General features: G+C 34.9%; 1 protein-coding gene across 1 annotated transcript; it reads left to right on the forward strand.

Moving 5' to 3' along the window:
* The first annotated feature begins 1,803 nt into the window (after positions 1–1,803).
* LOC135706264 (uncharacterized) lies at positions 1,804–10,235 on the forward strand. Its single transcript, XM_065227832.1, has 9 exons — positions 1,804–1,861; positions 1,919–1,982; positions 2,065–2,117; positions 7,476–7,615; positions 7,684–7,898; positions 7,958–8,051; positions 8,328–8,642; positions 9,625–9,736; positions 9,796–10,235. The coding sequence occupies exons 3-9, from the start codon at positions 2,066–2,068 to the stop codon at positions 10,233–10,235; spliced, it is 1,368 nt and encodes a 455-aa protein (XP_065083904.1). The 5' UTR covers positions 1,804–1,861; positions 1,919–1,982; position 2,065.
* The last annotated feature ends 271 nt before the right edge of the window (positions 10,236–10,506 follow it).

A 10,506-nucleotide genomic window follows, 5' to 3' on the forward strand; every position in this document is an offset into this window, starting at 1 on the left:
AAGTAGAACTGCGAATAATTTGATCAAATCTCATGCTCCGTAATGGTGCCCTTTATGTTGTGAAGACTAGTACTTCAAAAAGGGTAACTGTTGAGGCAAGACAGGGTGTCCTCAACAAGTTAAGGGAACAGGATGCACTAAATGTCCACAACAGGTACAGCAAAACATCACATAGACGCCCTTATTCACACTAACTACTCAGGGGGTAGAAGGTCAAGAAGAGCCACCGCCGCCAACTAAAGCTTGAACCGGGTACCTGGGACTCCCACGATATACCCGCGGCAATGGTCAGCAGACGATGCCCTGTGCGTATTTAGTATGTAATATGTTTTATTTGGATACACAAAATGTTTGAAGTCATGCGTCATCTAAACCATAATTTGCATCACCACAAATACACTTGTCAACAATCTTCAACTGGAACGTTCTCACCAAATCACTTCACCCGGGAGCGCATTCCCGATGCTTCCACGCATATTTTTTTTTCCCTCCACTCCAACCACACAACAACCAAATATCACTTTTCTTCACTTTTCTTTTTCAAGTCACTCCGTGCACAAAAGCAATGCACATCTCAAAACCCTGACAATAGTTCAGCGCACTTCTCATCACCGCGTAAATAAACAGAAATTTCACTCGCGATGCCACAAATTTCTGGTCCGGGAGAAACAATCAAACCACGCCAATTTTGCAAACATCAAGTCCATCCTTTTTAACATATTCTGCACAAAAAATACTTTTTGCCCCACCCCATTCATAAAAAACAGTGGGAAATCCTGTCAGGGGTGAAGCTTAGAAAGTATTTTTTGAGCAGAATATGTAAAGAAGGAGGGGCGTCGGATGTTAACCCAAATGCATATACCGTGCATCATAGCGAAAGAAGCCCTATCTACTATTTCCGATTGGGTTCTTTAAGGGTATTGAGGTAAAGGCATATTCGCAATCTACATTAAACATGGAACCGAAATTTGATCAAAATTGGAGCACTGGAACTATTTTAAATAAGTGCGATTACATTAGAAAATATCACCATCTTAGCGCCCTTCGGTGGGACTTTGTATGGAAGCGAGCTGTCAATTTGTTTGTTTAGTGTCAAACAGTGGAGTTAATTTTGCTTTAAACTTTGATTTAAAAATCGAGATGAAAGTCTACGGTTTCGTTCGATCGTTGTGCTCAAAAATCGAAGCTCTTTCAGATGATATATAAAAATCGACACACTTTTTTTTTTTAAATTAAAGAACCCAATTAGCGCAATTACTCAGGAATGCTTGTGTGATTACAAGCCCGCGTTTCAATAAAATCCTATTTTGAGAAAATTGTTCATTTTTTAGTATTATTAGAAACTAGAAAGTTAGACTTTTTCACCAAACACACATTTTTCAATCTTCACTTTCTTCTCTGCTTCAGAAACCTAACTTAAAACTAATGATGGAGCTATTGAAAAAAATTAATGTATTTTTTGGCAAATGTTTTATCCCACAACTTTTATGGCGTTTTTGTGTACTAACATGAGGTGCAAATCAACAAAAAATGTGTGACGGAATAATATCAGCTCCTATTGTAGTCAATGTCGATGTCAAATTTAGTGTACAATACACTCAGAAATACTCCGAGTCGTACATAGTTTAAAATTTAATCATTTTTGTCATTCGCGAGGTTTACAACCAGCATAGTTTAAAAAGTATACTATCTTCACCATATACTTTAAACTAAGCCCGATTTGTACGAGAGAAATTTTTCCAGTGTATTCGTCGTAAACATAATCAGCACCCCTCCATGCGCGCTGTCATTTCGATCATTTCAGTTTGCCAGCAAGCAGTGTTGTTTCTCGGTGACAATTTTTAACCTGAAATTACAGTAGGTAAATTGATTTTTTTTTTTATGATATTCCATTATACCTTATGTCCTTTTATTACAGGTAACCCTCAAGAGTGGATTCCAGATTTCTCTTCGGTTACATAGTTGTCTGCTGACGTATCAAGGTAAGTCTACTTTTTAATCAAATTTAAGTAGGATTAGGAAAGAAATCGATCTTTGTTGATTATTTATCTTTGAATATTCCAGCATGGAAAGATTACCCCAAGAGCTTGGCGAGGAGGTTGCTGCTAGGTTAGTGGGTAAGTATGTCATTGGAGGTCATGCAACTTAATAGTGAATTTGTTTATTCCCAGGTTGGAACCAGTTCCAACCCAGTGCGAACCCAAACTTTTTGTCAGTGCGAACCTCGACCCGATCAAAGTGACGTTTGCTAGTAAACAAGCAGACCCTATCTTAATACCCGATCCAGGTTGGAACTGGATAATAAACAAATTCGCTATAAGTTTCGTTATGATGTTCACCAAATGAACAATAATCATACTTACCTGGCATTAACCCCTATGATGATCAAATGAACAATAATTCTTACAAATTATTTCTCCTGAATGTGAAAATTTATTTAGCCGATTATCGAATATCCAGCCTAATTGATGGGGCATCGTTGTTTTGGACCAAGTAGAATAGAGAATCCTGCACTGAACCCGGTCATGGAATTAAACTTGATTGATTTTAGAATAAGGCCAATGTCCGTTTTGTTGATCAAAGAATCGATTGAGTTTATTCGCTTTCTACAGCGGTGGATTTGCAATAAAAAATTCAAGCTTTGAACTTTTGATTGCATTCATCAATATTGCAAACACACAGCTCAGGTCGCGGTAGAAAGCGAAGCAAGTTAATCGATTCTTCGATCGACAAATGAACATTGGACGTATTCTAACATCAATCGATAATAGCTTTCGCCCTGACCGTAGAGTGTCCTTAAGTTCTTCTCAACAGTAAAAAGCCAACCTGTGCGTAGCCTTGATGGAGCTGACGTATCTAAGGTTCTCTGCTGATTGTTTTTACGTGTTACTCTTACGGTATACGAGTAACATGTCCAGCCCAATGTAGGCTGCCTTGTTTTATAAGCCTCACACTATTAATTTTTTAACAACTTTTATACAACTCGTGATTAAGATTCCGAATGTTTTCGAGTCAACGTTCTTCAATGGTTAGAATTCAAATCATTACGATATGAGTCACTGGAAGGATGAATGTCTTTATAAAACAACTTCTGACTTCTATTTTTGTGTATTTTTGGCATTGAGGAGCATGGATTCAGTTCGCGTCATGCAAATTTAAAGAAAAGCAACACTCTCCCCTCTTTCGTCACGTTTATTCTTTACCTAATGCATTGTTGTCACACATTTGTACACCCCCTCCCTCCTAAGAGCGTGATGAACTTAATGGATTGCTCCCTTACCTGTTTTAGTATGTATTAGTATGCATTCATCAGCTGTATAGTATTGCAATAACTTTTTCCAAAACCCTCTCCCTGTTTCTATGTGTGACGTTACAAAAATACGAAAAATTACCTACTCAAACCTTTTGCCTTGTTACCATACATTAATAAGATTTTCAGTTGGTTCAAAGTTAACCATACATAAACTTACTATTTTTTAAGGGTATGCCTGTCACATTTGTACACCAGGAATCAATACAGTTGAAGGAGGAATACATGAGTTAAAAAAGCATTTTCAAAATGTCCATGGGTTACGTTTATCTAGAAGAAATGCTTTACCATTCACGTGTTTGGAAAATGTAAATGAAACACATCGATGCAATGCACAGTTCTTTATGTTCAAAAACTTTCAAAGCCATTTGCTGGAAAATCACTCACTTCATTACTATGGTGCTATTGATGCAGATAATAATGTAGAACCTCATAAGGAGCCAGAACAACACGAGCCACCTAATATGACAAATGTTTTTTTCGAAAATCTAGATGGTATAACCAACATGGTTATTTTCCAGAATACTACCAACCTGGAGGAAATTCTAAACTTCACAAGTAATTACATTTCTGAAATGCGTTGCAATGTATCGATTCCAGAGAAATTTATACAGAACGTCATTTCATGCACCAATAATCTTATAAACAAAATTGAAAGCTATCTGTGGAACAAAATTAAACATGTCATACAGACTGCACGGAATATGATTGATCAGGAATGCTTGGTGAACATAATAAACAGTTTCACTGTGGGAAATGTTTTCACAAATATCAAAGATATGAATACTCATATTGCATACATGGCAATGAAATTGAAATGTAAAATTCCTGAGCCAACTGAAATTATTCTTGAGGAAAAAAGAATCAAGCAGTATAAAAAAATTCTCAAAAGAACTGGAGTTGTTAGAAAAGAAATAGTGAAGACAGTAAAAGATACATATCAATATATCTCTGTTTGTGAGCTTCTATCATTGATAATGAGAAACCCAGATGCAATGGAACTAGTGGAAAAAGAAGATGTGTCACCTGAAGGCTACATATGCTCATTCAAGGATGGGACAGAATTTAAAAATCATCCTTATTTTCATCACAGTCCAAACGCGCTTCGTCTAACATTGAATGCTGACGAAATAGAAATCGTGAACAATTTAAGTTCTAGAGCAGGTAAGCATAAAATCGCTCATTTTTACATCAAAATCCAAAACTTTGATCGATGTCGAGATTCTACTTACAACACAAATTACTTAGTGCTATCTATTAATTCTAAAATTCTAAAGAAACATGGATACCACGAAGTTTTAAAACCACTGATCAATGATTTAAAATCGTTGGAATCTGGATTAAGGCTTAAATTTGGTAATGCAGAATATGTTATGAAAGTGATTCTATGCTCCTTTGCTGGGGACACATTAGCAGCCCATGAGATATTTGGCTTATTAAGTCCAAGCGCGTCATACTTTTGTAGACAATGCTACATAACTAAAACTGATTTGAAAAATGGCAATGTTGGAGCAGTATTTGAACAAAGAACCGAAGCATCACATCAACTAGATTTGGAAAACATTCAAAACCAGCAAATAGAAGCAGCACAAACAGGCAGACAACGTTCTAAAATTAAGGTAAACTCTTAGCTTGTGTGAATTAAAATTACATCGCTAGTTTTGTTTTTACAACAATTCAACAATATCATACTAACGTATACATCTCAATCAGTTCAATGTAAAAAATAATTAAAATTAATCCAATTTTATCTATTATCAATTTATTGCATGGGTGAATGGTTGAAATGACGCAATCTAAGTGGTTTTAGATTTTAGTTTTCAAACATTGATACATAAATGGATAGAAATCCCCTTACCTAGCCCCTTACCTTTTGGCAAATTTCTATTGCTGATTATTCATCAAATGTATAAGTCAACTAATAAGCTGACGCCTTGCAAAAAAGTTAATGAAGATCATATGCCAAATGAAATGTATAAATGATCGCACATACCTTTAATGCATTCTTATAAGAACTATGTGGTTTGTCTTATGGAAAGTATACGACTGATGTTTTGGCAAAAATGTATAAGCGAAATTTTCGTTTCGTTTCGTGTATGTCTAGGTTTTCTAGTGCAAATGAACAAATCTCATAGTTCAATTAAAACCCGGCTTAGGTATTCTGTAAAAGTCCTGTTATTTCTTGCATGTTATTATAACTCTTCAATGTGTACCACCATTCAATATTAATTAATTTATTTTTATATAACTATTATACAGGCGATAAGCGAACGCGGCGTGGTGAGAGATTGTGCGTTGCACGAACTGGAATACTTCAGAATTACAAAAAATCAAAACTTTGACCCTATGCATGATTTACTTGAAGGAGTCGTACCTCAAGTAATCAAACTTGTGTTACGAACATTTGTGAAGACCAACAAGTACTTCGACTGCAATATATTTAACGACCGCTTAAAAAACTTTGATTATGGACCAGTAGAAACTCAAGATAAACCTTGTGGTAACTTTTCCATTCAAAAACTAACAGAAAAAGGAAGCAAGCTTAAGCAAACAGCGGCTCAAACATGGGTTTTACTAAGAGTTTTCCCTTTCATAGTCAACGGACTGATACCTGAACAGAATAATGAGATGAATCTGATTATTATACTTCAGAAAGTTTGTTACGTATGTTTTTCAAACATGGCTACTCATGACATGATTGATGGATTGGAGTTCAACACAAATGCATTGCAAGAACAATTTAAGGAATTATTTCCAGGAATTGCACCAATAAACAAGCTACATCATATTTCTCATTATGCACATAACGCTAGAGCTACTTCGGTTCCAAACGATTATAGTTGCATGCGTTTTGAAGCCCTTAATAAACTTCCTAAAAACCAAATGAAAAATGCTCAAAACTTCATAAATGTTCCTCTAAGTTTAACAAAGCGTTTAAACTTAAAGCAACTCTCAGCGATAGTATCCAGATCCTTCTGCCAACGTGTGGATATAATATCGGACAGTATTGTGACCAAAGACAATGTGCCACATAATGTACCACTAGAAAATTTTCCAGCCAATCTTCATAATATTAAACACGTAATGATTGATGGAATTCATTTTAAGTCACGTGCTGTCATCAAATATGACGATATTAACAATTCACTACAGTACGCAGTCATAAGCAACATCTACTATGTGGACTTAAAATTATATTTCGTAGTTAATTGTCTTATTACCGTTGGGTTTTCTGAAAAGTTCAACAGCTATCATGTTAAAAATACTGAGAATGATTTGCTGCTACCTGAAGAAAGAGTCTACAAAAGGAAAACATACAGTATTTGGATTCCTTATGGTTCAGAAGATTGTTACATTGCTTTACAATATTATGATGATTTCAAATAATTACTAAACACTAGAGCGCCATATTATCCATCATCCAGATTATCCATCATAGTCGAATGAAATTTAAAAGCTGAAATCAAATGAAGTCTACAAAAATGTTTAACGGAAGTTTATCGGTAAGTCGAAATTTAAATTAGATTATTCTGTAATTTGGAGCCGGCTGATGTATGACAGTATGCATGTTTTGCTTACAATATAAAACTAATGAGTACAAATAATGCATGGTAATCATTCTCCAACTGTCGCTCTGTGGCGTCCCCTGCAGCTAAAAAAAATCTGGTTACAGCAACACATTTATTTTCTACCTCCCAGTTAAGAGCCACCCACATTAGATTTAGATTTAACGCGTTGCGGCAAAGTGACAGCTAAATCTATTGTTTAACTGTCATATTTACATCAACGCAACGCAAACGTATCTAATGTGGGTGGCCCTTTACAGAAGTGATTTTTTTTTTCAATATCCTCCTTTTTTCGATACTTTTATGCTTTATGGTAACTGTTGAGTTTTATTGTAACTGAGGTTATCACTGATAATGTGATTTTTTTTTTTAAATATTTTGCTTCCCTTCGTAGTATTTTTATGAATAAATCTAACAAATGTTCCATAGTGCATAATAAAATCATTGACCGTCTCTCCTTCCATTAACATTTAAGTAATTAGTGTACGATCTATTGGTACGTAATTCATCATTCACAATAACGTTACAAAACTTATAATTTTTAGTTATCTAATTCGATAAATTAACCAGCAATTATTGTAATGCATTTCTTTTTACAGAAAACGATGTAACTACAATTGAAACGTTCATGATGTTGTCGCAGGAAATGGTCATGTCAAATCTGCAGATGAAACTTGGCTCTTGGCTCAGGATTCAGAAACTTCAACAAACTTTTCATGAATCTGAAATAAAATCGGAGGTAAATTTATAATTTATTCAAAATTTAAATACCTTATCATAATAGAAAATCTGAATTTGGTTTTTAAGACCATTCAAACATCATTAAACAACAGTAATCCAATTCAGTTGGATGAAAATATCAACAAGGATTCGGTAATAAACGTACTCGAATCAAGTCCCCAATGTCAGAAGCTGTTACGTGGAAAATTAGCGGAAGGTGTTTCACTGCTGAAAAAGGAGAAACTTCTAATTAATCGAACACTATGTGATCATTTCTTTTTGAAGGAAGTAAATGCTGGAAGGTAAATATTTTAATAAAAGTGATATTATCAAATTGAATCATTTCTGTATATGTTTCTAGATCTATTACAACTGCCGTGAAGAAAAAACTTGCACAGAGTATCATTGAAGCTTTTGATTGCCTGACATGTAACGCTGAGGATAAGCCAGTCGAGGTAATGTTTGAAAATCCTGTGTTTTACGTATTTCACAGCAATTAGAACTGTCACACATGTTTTCGTATTCGTAGGAGGCGAACCAGCCCCAGGCTGAAAGCCTCCCTAATAAAGATAAATTAATTAATGTTTTCGTATACTCCTTAAAAGTGTGATAAAAGTACACATAAATTTTATTTCAAATTGATACTATTGACTTTGCAATGTCCAAAACCAAACTAAATATAACTATATATAATTTTAGTAAAGTTATATGTATTTATGTTGCTTTTTCAGGCTGACTTTTTCTGGGAGCATAATGGAGAGGCTTCAGGAGAACATACAGGCTACATTCATTTTTGGATTCGTAACAAACAAGCTCAAGCGCCATCATCTGTAAAAAGAAAACGGAACAATGTGCAAAATTTAACCCGCGAGAACGCTGATACGATTGATGAACTTTTGGAACTTGATGAGAATACTGAGTATTCAATCGTAGAACAACTGATGAGAGCTACTTTTCAGTACCGTGATGGACTACGTAAACGGAGTATACGCTATGCAGAGATGTTAGATCAGTTCCCTCACTTATTGCTTCATGATGGACAATCGGTAATTATATTCTTTATTATAGTAGCATCTAAAATTGTAGTAAAGCATCATTAGAATCTTTGTATTCCTTCATTTGGTCATGATTTTCACTCGTTTTCTTGTTTACCTCCGCTCAAATGTACCTTTAGAACAAATTCGGTTCAATTTAACTGTCACAAATAAGAATACCAACAGATTCCTTAATAATTTTTTATGATTATTTTGCTTAACAACGTGTTCGGGATTTCAACCAAAACATATGTCGAATAGCTCTTTAATTTGTGTTATTGTTTGTTGGTAATTTTTATAAGGGTTTATATTCGAAATCACATTTGTCGTAAACAAGAATATGGGTCATTCAATAATTCAATAATATTTCAATAATTCAAAAATTCCATATATCCTTCCTATATCTATTTCTCTCAAGCTCTATTGAAATTCAAAATAAACATTTTAGAATGTCCTATCTGCATTGATCGATTCTCTTCATAGACTTTCTCTTTCCATAATAACTCAACTTAATAAGCATTCCCTGTTATGTTCAAAGTTCTAAGCTGAAGATAATAGCTTCTGCTATCATTCTGCTGTGTTGCAAAAATAGCATGGATTCTATTTGCTTACGAGTGGTTACCAAAAGAGAAAGTCAGTGAAGAGAATCGATCAAGCATATAGGGCCTTTTGAAAGGTGCATCGTGAATTATAGAAACAAATCAGGCGTAACATTTGAAAACGGCATAAAAACTTTGTAAACACAATTTGTAAGGCCCTTTACACGAGAACCGAAGCACGCCAACACAAACTATCAACATCGTCCGGTTGGGGTAATTCTTCCCTTTCTGATAATGGCATCGTTTTGCGTGGGCGTACTTTGATTCGTGTGGAAAGGGCTGTTGCTAACGAAATCTGTTGTGCCGTTTTCAAGGGTTACTCCTGAAATGTAAGATTGATTGCATGATGCCATTATTCAAAATGTTTTGTTTTAATTACTGCAATTTTTCTTCAGGTTCATTGCGACTTCGAACTGATGTATCCGGATAAAGATGCCACCCAACCATTTTCAACCATCGTACCTTTGTGCCTCATGCTGAACCACTTTTACGACGAAATTGCTTGTGGTGCGTTCATTGTGATTGAAAATAATTATTTAATTCATTTCAGTTTATGTTATTTTCAGTTGGAATACAGGCGCTACTAAAAATTATGGCAGTGCTTACACACCAGGGTAACGTCAGAAAAGCAGATCCTACGAACCTGCCGCCCTTGGAAGATTTTGCTTCAGTGTTCGTGAGATGGAAGCAGGAAGCACCTAATGATGAAATCGATACCTCATGTGCACCGTTCATTTATTGTGATACGCTTGCCTTTGCGGAAGGAATGTACTATGTTATTTTAGATAGGAGCACAATCGCATGCGGACCAGACTTTTTCCAAGCGTTAGATTTACTATTGAAGATTTACAAAGTACTAAATGTAAAAGTGCCCAGTAGAGCGAAGAAAACGCTTGATTTTTTTGATGTTTTTGTTTACAAGATTCTTAAGTACAGTCGTGTAACGCGAGTCAATGATCTTTGCGCACATCTATCTAAAGCTGTTAAAACACTTCCACAGGCTTAATCATCTTCCCGCGACATTTCTTAAGCAAAAGTTATTTCAAATATGATAAAGTCATAGCAACTAAGAAAAAAAATTGTTAAAAATTAGTAGTAATTTCACTGTTTATTGATAGATTCACTAGTAGACCATTTAGTTGAAACATAAAAAAAAACTAATTACTTCATAATCAATACTTCATTTTACAATATTCTAGGATTGTCTAGGATTCGACATAAAATAGATGGAGAACAGGAGAAAGAAAGGATAAAATGTAACAAGTTTAGTTATGTTT

Source organism: Ochlerotatus camptorhynchus, unplaced genomic scaffold, assembly GCF_037179485.1.
Source record: "Ochlerotatus camptorhynchus isolate MF236.1 unplaced genomic scaffold, CSIRO-AGI_Acam_v1.1 ptg000276l, whole genome shotgun sequence".
In the NCBI taxonomy this organism is placed as follows: Eukaryota; Metazoa; Arthropoda; class Insecta; order Diptera; family Culicidae; genus Ochlerotatus; species Ochlerotatus camptorhynchus.